At 48.4% G+C, this 19,755-nt stretch overlaps 2 protein-coding genes across 2 annotated transcripts; both read left to right on the top strand.

Moving 5' to 3' along the window:
• Positions 1 to 4,339: 4,339 nt before the first annotated feature.
• On the top strand, positions 4,340 to 15,491 carry LOC130493267 (zinc finger protein 345-like). Its single transcript, XM_056866967.1, has 7 exons — positions 4,340 to 4,403; positions 4,723 to 6,172; positions 6,257 to 6,599; positions 14,096 to 14,188; positions 14,446 to 14,560; positions 15,059 to 15,120; positions 15,417 to 15,491. The coding sequence occupies exons 1-7, from the start codon at positions 4,340 to 4,342 to the stop codon at positions 15,489 to 15,491; spliced, it is 2,202 nt and encodes a 733-aa protein (XP_056722945.1).
• A 278-nt stretch (positions 15,492 to 15,769) lies between these two features.
• LOC130493266 (zinc finger protein 135-like) lies at positions 15,770 to 19,520 on the top strand (the record flags this gene model as incomplete). The annotated part of the gene is made up of 3 exons (XM_056866966.1): positions 15,770 to 15,803; positions 17,995 to 18,801; positions 19,048 to 19,520. Coding segments are annotated over exons 1-3 (1,314 nt in total), but the record flags the coding sequence as incomplete, so codon positions are not given.
• Between the last annotated feature and the right edge of the window lie 235 nt (positions 19,521 to 19,755).

Here is a 19,755-nt window from a genome sequence, read left to right as displayed (position 1 = left end):
CTTTGAAGAAGGACCCCGGCTCTGACCTGGATGGCCCAGGCTAGCCTGATCTCAGAAGCTAAGCAGGGTCTGTCCTGTTTAGTATTTTGATAGGAGACCACCAGGGAAGTCCAGGGTCGCTACACAGAGTGACAGGTTCAGGCGTTTACCCCTAGCGTCGCTTAAAAGCAAATTCATCCAGGCTAGTGGTCCTGAAGCAATAATACTTCATTAGGAGCAAAAAGGTAAATAAAAGGACTGACTGTCTTCAAACAGGAGAAGGCTGTTAATAACGATACAGAAAGAAGTACAAGCTTAAGAACCCTCTAGCTAGTGAAACCAAAACGAGGTGAGGTAAACCCGAGATAAGAGTTCCCAGGCAGCGTAGACCAGTTATCCCCACAGCTGCAGAAAACAGGACGGAAAACTACACAGATATACCAGCATGAGAGCCAAGACCGACTGACACGAAGCATGGGAACCAAGGCCATCAGGCCTAGTCGAGACAGGAGCAAAGGCCTGAACCAGTGAAGGCCTGACACCAAAGCAGGCAATGGCAACTCTACAGGGTTGCCATTAATCAGCTGCGACTTGACAGAACTTTTCACCAAAACTAAGAAGGACCCTGGTAGAGCCAGTGTGGTGTCGTGGTTAAGAGCAGCTGGGCTCGATTTCCCACTCCTCCACATGAAGCCTGCTGGGTGACCTCGGGCTCTCTCAGCCCACGTAGCTGGTTTATTTTATTGGTATAGGGGGCCCTCAGTATATATTTTCCAAAGTTTAAAAAGGGATTAGCTTGCCCTGAGGACATTAAAATGTCACGTAGGAATTGAGGGAGGATAAGCGTGGGGTGGAAGGGGCAGAGGGGATGAATAGTGGTCCTTTTTGTACATTCTAGTTATGCCACTGTAGGCTTAGGCATGGCTCACAGATTCAGTAAATGAAGCTGTAGATCCCTGAAGAACACACCAATAAAAACGGGATCTTATGCCATGATGAGCGTGACTTCCTGAATTCCTGCCTGGCAGGCTTCTTTTGAAATCAGTTGGGCAGGTGCTGTTTCCTTGTTCTGGGCTGGAGAGAAAAGAAAGAAAATGTATGCAGTTCTGAGCACTTTTCAGGTTGATTGGTATAAAAAATATCCCCAGTACAGAAGACAGATTTATGTCCTAAAAAATGTAAATAGGAGTTTCGGGATCCATCACCACCTATTCCCATCCTGGAGAGACTGTGGGGTCTCTTCAAAGGGAGAGGAGCCCTTAGACAGTGACCCTTCATCACAGCCGCAGTGGACTGGAATGTCAGAAACCGTATCCTGGTGGCTCTGTCTGGGCTCAAGCTTGGTTTATAAATCTGAATATTTCTTGGAGTTGGAATGTCTGGAAGTGACTGGTCTGTTTCTTTCCCCCAAAGAAGGACTTCTGGATTGCAAACCAGAATGCATATCCTCAGTGGAAGAAACAGGGGATCCATTTTTCCAAGATGCAGAAGAAAGAGAGAGATCAGCAGGTATCTGCTTACATGTGGGATGGAAGTGGGTAGGACTCCTCTTAGGCTTGTTTCATTTGTGACGTCTTGCTTAAGCTCTTCCCCTCTCCGTTGGTGTGCTTTCATTGGTCGCTGTCCCATCGTGTTCCTCTCTTGAAAATGGAAGGCTCAACCCGAACCGCAGTGCAGTTTTTTTCTCCGTGCCCCACCTTCCTACAAAGGAAAGAGCATGTGGGGGTTTGCTGGCTGAGCAGGTAGTTGAATACTTGTGTGGTGGAAGCGGTTAGGACTCTTCTTGGGCTAAAGTTCACCCAATGGAGAACAGAGGGATTTCTCAAGAAGAAGAAGCCCAAGAATGGCCAGGAAAGCTTACTCAAGGGTGAAGGAGAAGTTAAAATGGGGAACAAAATGCTGGCTTGTTTCTACCTTCTCTTGGCGAGAAATGTTTATAGAGTGCTTGGCTTTAATACATGATTTATTTATATGCTGCCTCTCCAGAGACCTTCTCAAGTTGGCTCAAAAATCAAAATCCTAAATTCTGCCTAAATGATCAATTTATGAGAGGCAGAGGCACAATAAGATCATCCAAATAGCCACTCATCTGCCTCAAAAAACAAACAAACACAATCCTCAGGTCAGAAGAAGACCATGAAGGAGCTAAATTGATAACCCCCAAAGTTAAAGCATGTTTGGAAAGACATGCTTTGTCCTTGCTCTGAAAAGATAGGAAGGGTAAGGTCCAGTTGAGCTTCAAAGGGAGGGTCATTCTGCAGACAAGGGGCCACCAGTGAAAAAGCCCAGTCTCTAGGAATCTCCTGCCACCCCTCTGCAGGCAGGGCCCCAGAACACATGGCTTGGGAGGCCAAATATACCTGGGGGTCGAGAGTACGGTGAACTTATAAGTTTGAAGCTCAGATTGGGGCCCTTATTGCACCAACAATTTACAGCAGCTTATCATTGTGTTTGGTCTGTTAGTTTTGGATGCATATTCACAATTCCTAATTGCACCGTGCTTATTTTGCCGGTGTATAGATACGTATTCATTCATTCAAGATGTTTTATTTTCAGTTCACACTTCCAAAGTTAGAGTGACATGGTCTGGGGGGAGCATGGGGGAGCGCCGCATCAGATATACATCGCAAAAGCTCCCTGCCTTCTCCTTTTTTGTTTTGTTTTTACGCATGTTCACTAGCATTGGTGCGAAGGAGCAATGTGATTTGTTTTTCCTGGATAGTGTCATTTGTGATGTCTTGCTGTATGCTCTTTCCCTCTACGTTGATGTTCTTTCATTGGTCGCTGTCCTATCGTGTACCTCTCTTGAAAACGGATGCCACAACTTGAACCACAATGCAGTTGTTTTCCTCCTTGCCCTACCTTCCCCCGAAAGAAAGCATGTGGGGGTTTGCTGGCTGCCTCCCACTCTTCCTCCCTTCCCTGCACTGGAGTTCTCCGCAGCGTCCCTGCCTGCTCTCATTGCCCAGAAGTAAAGGAGAGCAAACTCCCAGGATGAGTTAGGAGATCTCGCGTCATGCCTGGTGAAGCTAGGCTGGGAGATCGCCTTGAGCACCACCATCTCCACTCCTCTCCCTCCAAAATGTCGAGTCCTGATCTTCCATGGGAAGCAAACCATACTCTCTGGCTCAACAGTCTCCCCTTCTTCTAAATCACCCGGGGAGGGGGGATAACTTTGCCTCTTTTGAGCTGCCTGGCTCCAGCCAACTGCCTGGGATCTCTCCATCAGTTGGGCGCTGGCCATCGGAAATGTCCCCACCCTAGTTGCTGCTGGCTGCCCAGAGAGCCAAGCGAGCCAGAGGTCGGCAGCTGCTGGAGCGGGGGTTGGGGGGAGAGCCAGCTATTTCTCTTCTCTGCCCCATCGGTTTTTGTCTCTCCTTCCCCTCCCTGGTGTCGGGTAACTTTTTCAAGCCAAGCAGCGGAGATTTGACTGAGGACAATTGACCAGAGTTAGTGAGAGAAACCCCCCCCCCCCCCGCGAGTGCAGCCAAGTCCCTTCATCGCCAGAGGAAACACTTTGGCTGCTGTCTCAGAAAGGGGTCGAGCTGAAAGCAGGACCACAGGCAGAGAGCTTCTTTTCTGGAGTGGGAACCGAGCTCAGTGTCTGGGGAGCTTCCAGCCTTTTTTGTGGGGGAGGGGCAGGTTCTGCAGAGCCAGAAATTGGACTGCAAAGATCTGCGGCTGTTCTGTAAACTAGGGAGGGATAAAATATTGTCGAAGGCTTTCACGGTCAGAGTTCATTGGTTCTTGTAGGTTATCCGGGCTGTGTAACCGTGGTCTTGGTATTTTCTTTCCTGACGTTTCGCCAGCAGCTGTGGCAGGCATCTTCAGAGGAGTAACACTGAGGAGAGACACTGTCCTTCAGTGTTACTTCTCTGAAGATGCCTGCCACAGCTGCTGGCGAAACGTCAGGAAAGAAAATACCAAGACCACGGTTACACAGCCCGGATAACCTACAAGAACCAATGAACTAGGGAGGTATAGTACAACGCTCCAACGTGCAAACATCCAAGCATCCCAATGTTCCTGCACTACTTCAAATAAGCAGATAAAAAACAATAAAAAGCAAAGAAATGGTTTGTGGGAGGAGGGAGAATGGAGGGGTGGGGCAACAAACTGGGTGTAAACAGCGAAGAGATGGAGAAATGAATACCAATGAAAGTAGCATCTCCAACTTGTCTGCACTGCAGGCAGAACCATGTTTACAAAGGCAGAATAAAATACTTCATCATAAAGGCATTTGTTGATAAGATAAACATTACACGATTGGAAAATGGCTCCCACACCAAACAGGAAGAAAAAAGTGTAAATGCGAAACAATAAAACGTTTCATTAAACATTTTTAAAAGTTGGTGCTGTAATGGCCTGGGTCACCGTAGCTCAGGAATATTATTCTGCTGCAAACGCACTCTCCAGTGAATGCCGTACGTTCTGTGTTTGAATCCAGGAAAAGATGGGCCAGAGAGCGCTGTAGTCCAGCCTCCCATTTCACTCTGTGGTCAAGAAGAGGGGCTGGAAGGTTCTCAAAAAGAGTACAACCAAAACATCCTTTTTAGAGAGAGAGACTGCCTCTAAACATGGAAGTTCCACTGAGCCACCTTGTCTCATGGAAGTACCCTCCAAAAGAAGAATCAACAGCAGATTAACACAGGCTGGGTTTGTCTTGCCTTCAAGTGATTTCTGTTGTGTTATTATCAAGAGCAGTTGACAGCCTTCTGTTCTTGGTTCTGTTTTTGCTTGAAGGCCTTACCAGTCTTCTCTTTATTCCAGAGGCTGATTGTCCGCAGACGAAGTCCGAGGGAGAACCAGAACACCTCCTCCTGGACACAAAGGAGCAGAAACGCAACAATGGAACAAACTGGAAGAGGGAGAACGAATACTCTGCCTCTGAGGGTGCTGAATCCCAGGTGAAACCTGATAAATGCTCGGAGAGTAGAAGGAGCTTGGGTTGGAAGAGAGACCATCCTGGCCATCAACGACTCCATGGTGGGGAGACACATAAATGCCTGGACTGTGGAAAGACGTTTGCTAAGAATTTCCTCCTCGCTGCACATCGACGAATCCACCGAGGGGAGGAACCATATAAATGCCTGGATTGTGAAAAGAGCTTTCCTTGGCGTTCACATCTTACTGTCCATCAACGAGTGCACACCGGAGAGAAGCCATATAAATGCTTGCAGTGTGGAAAAAGCTTTGCTTCAAGTTCGCAGCATACTAAACATCAACGTATCCACACTGGGGAGAAACCGTATAAATGTCTGCAGTGTGAAAAGAGCTTTGCTTGGTCTACAAAGCTTATTGAACATCAACATATCCACACTGGGGAGAAACCATATAAATGCTTGGATTGTGGAAAGAGCTTAGCTTCGAGTTCACAGCTTACTAAACATCAACGTATCCACACTGGGGAGAAACCATATAAATGCTTGCAGTGTGCAAAAAGCTTTGCTTCAAGTAGGCAGCTTACTGCACATCAACGTATTCACACTGGGGAGAAACCCTATAAATGCTTAGTGTGTGGAAAGAACTTTGCTTGGTCTTCACAGCTTATTGAACATCAACACATCCACACAGGGGAGAAACCATATAAATGCTTGGATTGTGGAAAGAGCTTTGCTTCAAGTTCACAGCTCATGAAACATCAACGTATCCACACTGGGGAAAAACTATATAAATGCTTGCAGTGTGGAAAGAGCTTTCTTTGGAATTCACAGCTTATTATCCATCAACGTATCCACACTGGGGAGAAACCATATAAATGCTTGGATTGTGGAAAGAGCTTTGCTTCAAGTTCACACCTTACTAAACATCAACATATCCACACTGGGGAGAAACCATATCAATGCTTGCAGTGTGGAAAGCGCTTAGCTTCAAGTTCTCAGCTTAATATTCATCAGCGTATCCACACTGGGGAGAAACCATATAAATGCTTGGATTGTGGAAAGAGCTTTGCTTCAAGTTCACACCTTACTAAACATCGACGTTTCCACACTGGGGAGAAACCACATCAATGCTTCGAGTGTGGAAAGAGCTTTGCTTCAAGTTCACACCTTACTGTCCATCAACGAATGCACACTGGGGAGAAACCATATAAATGCTTGCAGTGTGGAAAGATCTTTGCTTCAAGTAGGCAGCATGCTACACATCAGTGTATCCACACTGGGGAGAAACCATATAAATGTCTGCAGTGTGGAAAGAGCTTTGCTTTTTCTACAAAGCTTATTGAACATGAACAGATTCACAGCAGGGAGAAATCATATAAATGCTTGCATTGTGAAAAAAGCTTTGCTCGGAAGACGTATCTTAGGGCCCATCAACGTAACCACACTGAGGAGAAACCATATAAATGCTTGGAGTGCGGAAAGAGCTTTGCTTGGAATTCACGGCTTGCTAAACATCAACGTGTCCACACTGGGGAGAAACCATATAAATGCTTGGAGTGTGGAAAAAGCTTTGCGTGGAGTGCACAGCTTACTAAACATCAACGTGTCCACACAGTGGAGAAACCGTATAAATGCTTGGAGTGTGGAAAGAGCTTTGCTCAGAGTTCACACCTTACTTACCATCAACATATCCATGTGTCACAGACACTGAGGACTGATACATTATCTTCTTCAGGCGTAGGTTCTCTGCCCCTCTTGCTCCCTGTGGCTTATTTAATGATAGTTTGATTACTGAATCAGAGGTTCAGCCTCCTGCAGGAAGAGCAGTAGCTATCCTGAATAAACTAATAGCCAGATAAATCATCCTTTTTGCCAAACTTTACCCAAAATTCTATTTATAACTAACTTTATATCCCGCTTCCCCCCCCCCCCCAGTGGGGATCAAAAGCGGCTCATGCTATTTTCCTCTCCTTTTTATCCTAACAACAACTCTACTGAGAGGGAGGTTAGGCTGGGAATGAGTGGCTGGCCCAGAGTTCGGAGAGGAAATTTCATTGGTAGAGGTGGGATTCAACCCTGGATTTCTTAGTGCGAAGTCAGACCTTCTGATGACTGCACCACAATGTAAAGTGCAAATAGAAATGAAAAATGTTAGATATAAGGTAAAAGATTATGTAGAAGGTAGCTTGTGTAATATTTTAAAATTAGAACAGTATACTTTAACGGAATAGGTGGTATGTAAACAAAATGTTATATTGTCAACCTGCTTAAGCATGTATTGGTATAGTGTTTGATGTTTGTACTGTGTTGTGTTTTTGTTCTGTTATGATGTTGTGTATATTTGCCTGTATTTTAATGGTTAGAAAATATTTTTAAAATGGTTAAAAAAAAGAGAGGCTACTATCCGTCTGCTACTATAAAAAATCCCTGAAGAAAAATGTTGTAGCCAATTATCGCCCTGTCTCTAATCTGCCCTTTCTGGGCAAAGTGACTGAGAGAGCACACACCCACACACACAAAAACATGAACATACATTCAGATTAACATGGGTTATTAGCTTGCGTGTTTGTGCTGGGCACAGAAAACCGGGGTCTTTTACCTAAAGAGGTGGATGTGAGCAGCAATTATCCCAACTAATATTGCAACAACAACCAAACGTTCAGCACAGCTACTTCACTTTGGAGCAGGAGTTAATCTTTGAGCTAAAGCTGTACGTGTGTGGAAAATGGGGAAGAGTATTTCAGAAAATGGGGGTGAGGATAGATCAAGAGGGAGAGCAAAGATTACCTGCCATATTCTGCAAAGAAATTAGATGGAAGGAGGAGGGATCCGGTATGTGTTGGGAGCCTTTTGTCGCAGTTCAGTTGGTATCCAGGATCGGACTCCTTCCAGGCTCAAAAGCCAGGCTGGTTGAACCCTTTTTGGCCCATAGCGTAAAATGGATTCTTTGCAGGAAACAAAAGATGACGACAGAGGAAAAAAGGGAATACTTGGGAGTTGGGCAACTAATCAGGAGAAAATTGTAGAACTGACTAAACAGCTCTGAGAAAGTGGGGAAGTGCAACAGGAAGGGGTGTTTCTGGGTGAATTATAATTCAGGATTACGAACCCAAGACGTGAAGCTGAGTCATATATGTGGCAGGAGCTTTGGGACAATGGGAAAATTTGGATCGGAGGTTCCAGACTGTCACAGGAGGGCACTCAGCGTTCAAATTGTGGTAAATGGCCAGTGATGGCCCATCATGTAAAAGACAATGCAGGAAGGGGCATCTGTATCTTCTAACCTAATTATTGTTTAATTGCTGTCCTCCTGTTGGCACCCCCTGACAGCTCCCAAAAAGGCTTCCTTGGAAGCCTCTGCTGCGTTCACCGCTGCAAGGCTCTCTCTGAGACAGAAAACAGGGCATTTGTTTCTCATGTTCTGTGTGTGCTTTGTGTGAGCCAGCATGGTGTAGTGGTTAAGAGCGGTGGTTTGGAGCAGGGGAGTCTGATCTGGAGAACTGGGTTTGACTCCCCACTTCTCCACATGAATGGCAGAGGCTAATCTGGTGAACTGGATTTGTTTCCCCACTCCTACACACGAAGCCAGCTGGGTGTCCATGGGCTAGTCACACTCTCAGCCCCACCTACCTCACAGGGTGTGTGTTGTGGGGAAGAGAAGGTGATTGTAAGCCGGTTTGAGTCTCCCTTAAGTGATAGAGAAAGTCGGCATATAAAAACCAACTCTTCTTCTAGTGGATGAGAGTGGCAGACTCTAATCTGGAGAGCTGGGTTCGATTCCCCGCTCCTCCACATGAAGCCACCTGGGAGACCTTGAGCCAGTCACTGTTCTCTCAGATCTCTCAACCCGTGTGCAGGCAGGCCATGGCAAACCACTTCCAAACATCTCTTGCCTTGAAAACCCTATGGGATCACAATAAATCAGATGTGACCTGAGGGGAATTTCCACCAGCAGGGCCCCAAACCCTGGATTTTCACTTACTGTGCAGACAAGAACTCTGAATTAGCTAATCAGATTGAACAGGATTGCATGCCAAGTAAAAATGAGGTTTTTGAAGGTTACCTTTTAATTTAGGAGTTAATAACACTCTTAATAACAATCTTGTATGTTTTTTATTACATTTTGCTTTTTAAGTTTCCTCAGGCAAGTTCTCTGTAGAGGCAGCATAAACATCCTTTAAATAAATCAATTTTTTTTGTCATACAAGAAAGTAAACCAGGCAGAACTCTTTCAGAGTTTGATTTGAGAATCCAAAGTCCAACGTAATTTCGGAGAGCTTGACGACTTTTTAAGAAGGATCGGATTCTCCCAAGCTTCCCGGATTGCAAGAGGAGAGGCAAATTTCTAGAAAGCAAAGATCTGAGGTTAGCAATGGCTGCTGACCTGTAATCTCTCAGCTTTTGTTTGTCTCCCTGTTGTCATTCAGGACCTACTTTATCTGTATGGATTGTAAGAAGAGGAAACCAAACAAAAACTGCCCTCCCAATTTGAATCAAAGAATCATGAGTTGGAAGGGACCACCAGGGTCATCTAGTCCAACCCCCTGCACAATGCAGGAAATTCACAACTACCTCCCCCCACCAAACCCCCTGTGACCCCTACTACATACCCAGAAGATGGCCAAGATGCCTTCCCTCTCATTCTTGTGTGTGCAAAGCTAGCTCTGTGATTGGAAGGGCTCAACCTAGAGGAAGAGGTTACATAGTTTGGGGCCCAAGTTGAAAATTTGTGCGTGTGTGTGCGCACACCCCTAGATGGGTTCGAAGAAGCAGGAGGAGGTTTGTATACCCCGCTTTTCTCTCCCTTTTAAGAAGTCTCAAACTGGTTTACAATCTTCCCACAACAGGCACGTTGTGAGGTGGGTGGGGCTGAGTTTGGAGAGAACTGTGACTAGCCCAGGGTCACCCAGGCGGCTTCATGTGGAGGAATGAGGAATCGAACGTGGTTCACCAGATTATGTGCCAATCATGCTCTGCAACTGAGCCATGACTAGGGTTGGCACCTATGGGTTGAGAAATACCCGGGATAATTTGGGGGTGTAGCCTGAGGTGGGAGGGATTTGGGGAAGGGGATGGACCCTCATTTTGGTGTGATGCCATAGAGTCCGCCTTCCAAAGTGACCATTTTATTCAGGTGATCTCTGTCCCCTGGAGATCAGTTGTAATAGTGGAAGATCTCCAGCCACCACCTGCAGGTTGGCGACCCCAGCCATGACCCAGGTCTGTAGAAGGGGGATGAGGGGGCTGCCATCTGGCTCCCTGTGAATGTGTGAAGCGGTGCCAGTCGCTGTGTCCCCTACTTGAAAAGGAAACTGGCAAAGAGGCTCTACCGGTCCCCAGGCAGTGAAATGAGGGATGGACAACCGGCTCCCTCTTTGCACCCGGCAGACCGATGATGACTGCAAAGGGATGGTCCTGTTAGTCTGCCCTTTACAAAATGAACCCAAAATCCAGTGCTAAAGGCTGACAATTAGGGAGAGGCCGAAGAAGCAGGTATTGCAGCCACCGGACTGTGGTCTGACTTAGCCGTGCAGGAGGTCCCCTTACAAACATCCCCCCTCTTCCACTCCCACACCAAGGGCTTGACTCGCTTTGCAGCAGACCTGGATCTGTGATCCCACTTCACGTGTCACTGACCAAGCTCCTCAGCAGGGGATTCTTCAGTCAAGGACAGGGTAGGAAACATTTGGGAGGAACCTCGGAGGTCATCCAGCCAAGCCCCCAGGTCAGGGATGGAGGGGGCAGCTCTCATTTCAGGCTGATGCCAGTGAGCCCGGCCAGAAGCTGCTCCGCATCCTCCACGCGATTCCCAGGGAGCAGCAGAAGAGGGCATCATTTCCCCGACCCACGTGCAGCTGGGACTCCTTTGCATCCAGTGGCTCCATCCCAACTCCCTCCCCTCCTGAACCTCAGGACCCCTCCTCAGACTCGTGGGGGGGGGGACCAGAATGAGCATCGTCAGCTGGGATGGAAAGAGGAGGGGGGGGGTCGAATCCGGTGTTCCCCTTTGCAATTAACCCGGAGCGAGGCTCGCTGGGGAAACCGAGGCAGCCTCTGGCGGGGCGAAGCAAGCAGCGGGGAGGGGGTCCCTTTTTTTGCCCCGTGCAGAGAGTGAGCCTAAGGGTTAAAGGGAAGAAATGTCCATTCCTAGAGAGGCATCCACCGAGAAGGCCACGTGAATCGCTAGTGCTCCCCCCCCCCCATCTCTAAAGAGGAGACCCGGCGGCGGCAGAAGTTTTGGAGCAAGAGGTAAGATGCGCATTGAGATTTCCTTTTGCAAAACGCCTCCCTGGTTGCGAGCATGAGACAGCCCGGAGGAAGAGCTGCATTGGGGGGTCTTGCAAAAATAAAAGCCCTGCAGGGTTCTCCTCCCCCCCAGGAGACCCCAAAGTGCAGCAAGAATATCCCCCCCCTTAACACGCATGCACCTGCGGGCGCCGTTTCGCAAAGCCCCCTTTCCCCAGGTTGCTCTCCTGGGATCTCCTCTTCTTCCCCGGGGGCCGAGCGGAGCCTCTTCTCCTTCCCTCTGCAGTCCGGCTTCTCTGCACGGGCGGCGGCGGCTCTTCTTGCTTCTGCAAAAACTCCGGCAAAGTCGCCCCTCTGTTTTTGGCATCTGGTGGCGACCCTTCCCATCAGCCTGGCTTCGTTGTGGGGCGGGCGGGGGTCCCAGAAGGCCTGCAGGGTTTCCCTCTTGCTGTTCCAGTAGAACAAACTTGGGTTTTTGGGAGGGTTCGTCCATTCATTTATTGCCCGCCCTCCCCAGCCGGCTCATCATTCCCCACTTCTGCACCTTGGCACCCTTTGGGTGGCCTTTTTGCCAGCGCCAGATCTCTGCCTTGCTGGAAACCTGCCTCTCCCCTTGGGGGGGTTTGCAGGGACACCTGGGGAAGGTCCAGCCCCCCTTCTCGGTGAGCCACCAAGATCTCAAAAGTCATCCTTGGTAAAATATTGTCGAAGGCTTTCACGGTCAGAGTTCATTGGTTCTTGTAGGTTATCCACGGTCACACAGCCCGGATAACCTACAAGAACCAAAGTCATCCTTGGGTTGCTCAAACCAGCCGCAAACTCTGAAATGTCTCTGCCTCGCTTTGCTTTTGTTCTAGGGCAAAAAATATTGATTTCCAAATGGGAACCCGCAGGGAATGGTGGGAGGCCTCTCATTGCTCCCCCCTCCCCCAGTATTTCCTCTTTCTTGAAAGCCCCCATAGCCTCTCCCCTTTTCCAGCTTCCTTCTGGCCTTCTGGGGTTGCCAGTCTCCAGGTGGGGCCTGCAGATCTCCTGGCATCACAACAGATCTCACAACTAGAGAGATCAGTCGCCCCTTAGGGCTGCCAGCTCCGGGTGGGGGAAATTCCTGGAGATTTGGGGGTGGACCATGGTGTGTGTATGTGGTTTGGGGAGGGGGTGGGACCTCAGCGGGGTACAATATCTTTCTCCAGTGTTGCTAAATCTTCCTCCTCAAGTCCACCCTTTCTGAACATCATCCTCTAGAGCAGTGATGGCGAACCTTTTAGAGACCGAGTGCCCAAACTGCAACCCAAAACCCACTTATTTATTGCAAAGTGCCAGCACGGCCATTTAACCTGAATACGGAGGTTTTAGTTTAGAAAAAATTCATACATTCACATCTTTTGCCTTAAAAGAAAAACACAATAACAGAGCTTTTTTTGCTGTACTCATTTTTGGGTGTTCAAGACTGCAGAATAAGATACAACTGCAGAATAAGATACAGGAACTGAAACTGCAGGACGCGCAACTCGCGTACAGTTCAAACCATTAGTCAACCGTTCTCCGTGACCCCCCCCCCGATGCCCGAGGGAGGGGGTGTGGGGGAGGGGGACCCCACATCCCTCCCTACACGGGAGACGGGCAGAATGTCTCAATCTGGGACCGCATTAGAATTAAACCCAGTTTATTTTCCGGCTCTGATGGGGAGGGCAGAATACCCTGGAATGCTTTAAGAGAGAGGGGGGCACAACTGGGGGGGGGTTTGTGCGTTTCCTCCTCCCGCCCTACAGAAGGAAGGTTTGGGGTTTCCAGGCTGCTGCAGGAACAGCTGGGTGGCGTCTGGTGAGCTGAAAGGTCTCTTGGGAGGGGGAGAAATGTAGGGCCAGGGTCTGCTGTGCAAGACCCAAAGTGTAGACAGAGGACGGGGGAGTAATGAATTGGGAAAAGAGCTCCCTCCCACCCCCAGTTCACCCACCCCCTCCCTGGCACATGAGCGGGGGGGGGGTAGCCTGTTTCCTGCTCCCTCCCTACAGAAAGCTCCCTGAGATGATGGACCGGAATTGCAGGCTCTCTTCAGGGTCAGCAGTGCCGGAGGGAAGAAGATAAGACACGGCCCCCCGTCACTCCCTTGACCTGATTCGCAGAAGCCGTGGGCACAAACTTTCTCCTTGCCGTTCTAGCTTTCTGTGTGCGGGGTTGGCGTCTCCCATCTGACCCCTTGAGCCAGAGCACTTAGCTTTAGCTCCTAACTGGTGGTTATGGACGTGATACGTAATTTGATTGTCAACCTGGAGTGATTCAATAATGAATGCCCCTGAGGATCCGTGATTTAGAACTCTGTGTTTTTGCATGGTTGTGGCGCCACAAAGCAGTGCATCCATGGTTCTTTTTTTACTCTGGGGGTATGGACTTAATATATGATTCGATAGCAAGTTTGGGGTGACCCAGTGTATCTCCATTCCCTTTTGTTTTCCTTCTGGCACAGTTGCTATCTGTCCCCCTTTCCCTCCCCCCCCCCGCCCGCTCAGCACGGAGAATCCTCTCTTCACAGCCAAGTGACTAAAGGGATCGGTTCACAGTCGGAGGCGCCCCAATAGAAGGGGAAAGAGATGGAGGAGCAGGACCCAGGAGGACCTGGACCTGGCAAGAGAGCAAGGAAAGGCCCCCATCCTGACCAAGCTGGGAGTGGCATTGACTTCTGGGAAAGAGCTGTGCCAGAGATCTGGGATCAGGAGCCCCTGAACTCAGAAGTACATTGCCGACGCTTCTGGCAGTTCCGCTACTGTGAGGCCGATGGGCCCCGGGAGGTTTGCAGCCAGCTCCATGGTCTTTGCAACCACTGGCTGAAGCCAGAGACACACACCAAGAAGCAGATCCTGGACCTGGTGATCCTGGAGCAGTTCCTGACCATCCTGCCCCACGAAATGCAGCGCTGGATCACAGGCTGTGGCCCAGAGACCAGTTCCCAAGCGGTGGCCCTGGCCGAAGGCTTCCTTCTGAGTCAGGCAGAGGAGAAATGGAGGCGCAGGACCCAGGAGGACCTGGACCTGCCAAGAGAGCAAGGAAAGACCCCCATCCTGACCAAGCTGGCAGAACAGGTGAGGGCTTTTCTGTCCAGGTATTTAAATTCAATCCACAATATATGGCGTTATCCATGCCTGATGTTTGCCCAAGGGTTAATCATCCAAATGGGAGGTTGAACAACCTACTTCAGCAGCCACTTCTTCTAGGGAATTTCTTGTCCCTCCAGATAATTCCCCAGGGTCGGAAGAAAACCCTAGGTGCAGAGTAAGGGAGTGGGTTCCTTGGTGTCTTCCATTCCATCTCTTACCTGTCTCCCTCGCTGCTGTTTCAGAGTTGGGGTCCATCCGTGAAGATGGAAGCTGAGCTCTGTGCGATGGAAAGAGCTCCCTTGGAGGAAGGGCAGCCGGCCCGAGCCCAAGAGCGCGCCCAAGGTGCCCTCTCTTGCGGTAAGGACTCCTTGTGCCTGGATGGGATTGGGGCACCCAGTTAATTTGATGGGTAGAAAGTTCTAGTCAGGGGAAAAACCCAAATGCTTCTTCACCCAACTTGTGGCCCTCAGTGTTCGCTAATTGTCACGCCTCTAAAAGGGGATTAGACAAATTCATGGGGGCAATTCCTGATATTGATTACAATATTCATATTCCACCATTTCCCCATTAGAGGGACTCAACATGGCTCAGAAGAAAAGGCATATGAATCTCGGCTGAGCTCTTCAATCTTGCAAATAAATGGATCCTGCACTGTCTGGGCAGTATAGATCTGGCTGAAAACCCGGATGTGACATTAATGGATCAGTAGGCGCTCCGGACTCTCACTGATATTACCCTGGGTTTCCAGAGATGTTAAATTCACATCTGGGTTTTTTGACCAGACGTGCAGGCGAGGTGCCTCCCTCTTTTTCTCCCATCACCCTCTTTTTCACCTCCCTTTCTTTCTCCCACCAGCCTGGACTCAAGGGCTTGTGCGAGGGCCCAGCCGGTGGGAGAATAGCCTGCCTGGGCCTCTGGTCTGATCCAGCAGAGATGCTGCCACGTTTCTGAGCTCCAAAGTTCATGGGACAAGATTCAAGGATCACAGAAGTCTGAAATGGGTCACCAGCATTTAAAGCCCCCCTGAGGCTCACGGGTACCTTGTGCTTCTCTTCCGCCTCTCCCACAACTTACTACAAAGTGTAACCATTTTTTTAGTGTACATATGGCAAGGTTTCACACCCTGGGAATGGGGAGGCATAAAGCACGCTAAACAAAATAAAACAAGATGTCAAGGCTAATACCCTTTCTTCCGCTTTTCTCTCCCTCGCAGGTAGTGAAGAGACAGTGTTCAACCATTCTCTTTGCAGAGGTGTGGAAACTGCTGCTGTACCTCCAGTCCAGGTAGGGGAGATGAGCCTTGGTCTCAAATCTGTTCTCGGGGGGCTTTCCTCCTGCAGTTCTGGTTAAGGGGCCCAGGCAAGAGGCTCTGAATGCCACTCCTTTTACACACGCCTTCCCACAATGCCCCCTTCCAGAGTGTCACCTCTGCCTGGCATGATCTCTGATGAAGGAATCTCCTTTTTCTTTCAGTTTCCGGTTTCCTTTGAGGAGGTGTCCATGCATTTCAGTGAGGCAGAGTGGGCACTGCTGGATCCAGACCAAAGAGATCTCTACAAGGAAGTCATGCTGGAGAACTACGGGAGCGTGGCCTTTCTGGGTAAGTGCCAAAGGTGCAAATTGCTGGCATTGGGATTTTACCATTGGCCTGATATGTGAATCAACATCTTGAACAGCAAAACAGTGTTTTGAGACCTGCCCTGTTACTTGATTCCCTTTGGGAGCCTCGAGGTGGTGGGGTGGCAACGAAAGCGATATTCGCCATGACCGGGTAGCGTGACCCGAGTAGCAACAGGGGCAACAGAGGCCAGTGTTGTGGCCATTGCTCAAGCCAGTGAGGGTGTCCTGGCCTGAGATCAATGCAGGACTGAGAGGCCCTCATGAAGCTCCATCCTAATTACTCAGTTGCCAAGCATTACAACACCCTTGTCCCCCAGATGGGATTACCGTCATCCCCTCTGACTCTGATCTAGAATTGATTCGTCCCCCTTACACTGGTTGGGATTGTGGACAGGTTTCCATTCTTTCAGAAAAGAAGTTTCCTCTTCCTTGGATTTCTTTTCCTTCCCCGTATAAGAGCGATAACTTTCTCTCCCTCTCTGTCTCTCTGTCTAACTTCTTGTGGAGAGCCAGCGGGTTATAGTGGTTAAGGGTGGCGGACTCTAGTCTGGAGAGAGGTTTGATTTCCCACTCCTCCACATGAAGCCAGGTGGGAGACTTTGGGACAGTCGCTATTCCCACAGGACTCTCTAAGCCCCACCTACCCCGCAAGGTGTCTGTTGTGGTGGTGGGGGGATAGGGAAAGTTATTGTAATCCAACTTGAGACTCGTTAGGTGGAGAAAATTAGGATATGAAAACCTTTTCTCCTTGTCTTCTATTTAATCATAAATAGCAGAGAATCAAAAGTCAGATGTGAACAGTGGGGGAACAATTCTTGGCCACTTTAAGGGGAAAAGGACATATGAGGAGTAGGGAGAGGGGAGGGGAGGCAGAATATAAAAACTCCTGACCTGGAAGGTCTGGCTGGAAATAAGGTTTGACCAACAGTTCTGGTGGGGGAGAAAGAAGGTGATGATTGGCACGGGGGCGGGGGGATGAAGGTCTGATAAAGGAAATGCATACCCATTAGTAAGCAGTGCCTGATGGGTGGCTTGCCTTCTTGTGTAGGTACTGGCTTGACCTCTTTCTTTATTCCAACTGCAAATGTAGATGAGCTGCTTGAGGGATACCAGGGGTTCTCTTTGGAAAAAAACAAGAATCAAGGTGCCAAAGGAAACTTCGAGGATGGAGATGGACCACAGAGGCAGGAGGGAAGCCACGCAAAGAGGAGGGATAAGCCCATTCCATCCCAAAAAGGAAACTTCCATGAAATCCCAATCCAAGAAGGAAGGTCAACCAAAGCAAGAAAGAACAAAGGCCTCCGTGCTAATCAGAGAATCCGCTCCAGGGAAAATGAAAATGAAAGTTTGGCCGGTGGAAAGACCTTCAGTAAGAACATGAGTGTTATTTCCAAGAGGAAAATTCCCTTAGGAGAGAAACCATACGATTGTGAGGAATGTGGAGAGACCTTCCGTTGGAAATCAGCCCTTTCTTCACATCAAATAATTCTCTCAGGTGAGAAGCTGACTAAATCATTAGACTGCAAACCAAGACTTTCATGTCCATTTAAAGTGCATGTTATTGTACCTGTCAATGTAGAGCAGGGAAAAGCCACTGAAATGTTTTGTGTGTGGATGATCAGACCTTATTGTGTGGGTGCTAACAGGATCTCTCTTCATTCCAGCAGGGGATTATCAATGGGATGAGGGTTATAAGGAAGTACATCAGCTATTGCCAGATAAAGTGAAGAATAAAGATTTGAAAGGAAACTTCAGGAATCAAGGCAGAGCTAAGAGGCGGAAAGGAAATCACATGGCCAAGAAGAGGGACCAACACATTCCTGGCCAAGGACGGGATTTCCATGAACTAATCCACATGGTGGAGGAAGCATATAAGTGTTTGGAGTGTGGAATGAACTCAGACCAAGGCCAATATGATATCCATTTGCAAATGCACAATGGAAAGAAGACCCATAAATGCTTGAAGCCTGGGAGGAGCTTTCTTTGCAGAGCAGAGCTACTTAGACATCAAAGAACACATAAACGAGAGAAACTGCATAGCTGCTCAGATTGTGGCAAGACCTTCAGTCGGAGTAGCACTCTTCAACTGCATAAAAGAACCCACACAGGGGAGAAACCTTTTGAATGCTCAGAGTGTAGTAAGAGATTCAGTCACAGTGGCAATTTTCAAGAGCATAAAAGAACCCACACAGGGGAGAAACCTTTTGAATGCTCAGAGTGTGGAAAGACATTCAGTCAGAGTGGTAATCTTCAAGCGCATCAAAGAACCCACACAGGGGAGAAACCTTTTGAATGCTCAGAGTGTGGAAAGACATTCAGTCAAAGTGGTAATCTTCAAGCGCATCAAAGAACCCACACAGGGGAGAAACCTTTTGAATGCTCAGAGTGTGGAAAGACATTCAGTCACAGTAGCACTCTTCAACAGCATCAAAGAACCCATACAGGGGAGAAACCTTGTGAATGCTCGGAGTGTGGAAAGAGATTCAGTTGCAATGGCAGTCTTCAGCTGCATAAAAGAACCCATACAGGGGAGAAACCTTTTGAATGCTCAGAGTGTGGAAAGAGATTCAGTCACAGTGGCAATCTTCAAGAGCATAAAAGAACCCATACAGGGGAGAAACCTTTTGAATGCTCAGAGTGTGGAAAGAGATTCAGGCACAGTGGCAGTCTTCAACAGCATCAAAGAACCCACACAGGGGAGAAACCTTTTGAATGCTCAGAGTGTGGAAAGACATTCAGTCAAAGTGGCAATTTTCAAGAGCATAAAAGAACCCACACAGGGGAGAAACCTTTTGAATGCTCAGAGTGTGGAAAGACATTCAGTCAGAGTGGTAATCTTCAAACGCATCAAAGAACCCACACAGGGGAGAAACCTTTTGAATGCTCAGAGTGTGGAAAGACATTTAGTCACAGTAGCACTCTTCAACAGCATCAAAGAACCCACACAGGGGAGAAACCTTGTGAATGCTCAGAGTGTAGTAAGAGATTCAGTCACAGTGGCAATTTTCAAGAGCATAAAAGAACCCACACAGGGGAGAAACCTTTTGAATGCTCAGAGTGTGGAAAGACATTCAGTCAGAGTGGTAATCTTCAAGCGCATCAAAGAACCCACACAGGGGAGAAACCTTTTGAATGCTCAGAGTGTGGAAAGACATTCAGTCAAAGTGGTAATCTTCAAGCGCATCAAAGAACCCACACAGGGGAGAAACCTTTTGAATGCTCAGAGTGTGGAAAGACATTCAGTCAAAGTGGTAATCTTCAAGCGCATCAAAGAACCCACACAGGGGAGAAACCTTTTGAATGCTCAGAGTGTGGAAAGACATTCAGTCACAGTAGCACTCTTCAACAGCATCAAAGAACCCATACAGGGGAGAAACCTTGTGAATGCTCGGAGTGTGGAAAGAGATTCAGTTGCAATGGCAGTCTTCAGCTGCATAAAAGAACCCATACAGGGGAGAAACCTTTTGAATGCTCAGAGTGTGGAAAGAGATTCAGTCACAGTGGCAATCTTCAAGAGCATAAAAGAACCCATACAGGGGAGAAACCTTTTGAATGCTCAGAGTGTGGAAAGAGATTCAGGCACAGTGGCAGTCTTCAACAGCATCAAAGAACCCACACAGGGGAGAAACCTTTTGAATGCTCAGAGTGTGGAAAGAGATTCAGTTGGAGAGGCAATCTTGAACAGCATCAAAGAACACACACAGAGGAAAATCCTTTTTGAATGCTCAGTGTAAGTCCCCTGTTCCCTCCTCAGCTGAGACACCCCAATTTGAGCCGCCATCTTCTCTCAGTTTTCTTGAAAGGCGCCCCCTGGATCACCTAGGGTAAATGTACGGATCTTTAAAATAGGTTTGAGAGAGTGCATCTGCCTGCCACGTGCATAGCACATTTCCATCACAGAGCCAGGATGTCAGTATAACCCCCCGGCTCCA

Source organism: Euleptes europaea, chromosome 1 (assembly GCF_029931775.1).
Source record: "Euleptes europaea isolate rEulEur1 chromosome 1, rEulEur1.hap1, whole genome shotgun sequence".
Lineage (NCBI taxonomy): Eukaryota > Metazoa > Chordata > Lepidosauria > Squamata > Sphaerodactylidae > Euleptes > Euleptes europaea.
The sequence above is the reverse complement of the archived record's forward strand: the minus strand, read 5'-3'. Positions and strand labels throughout refer to the sequence as shown.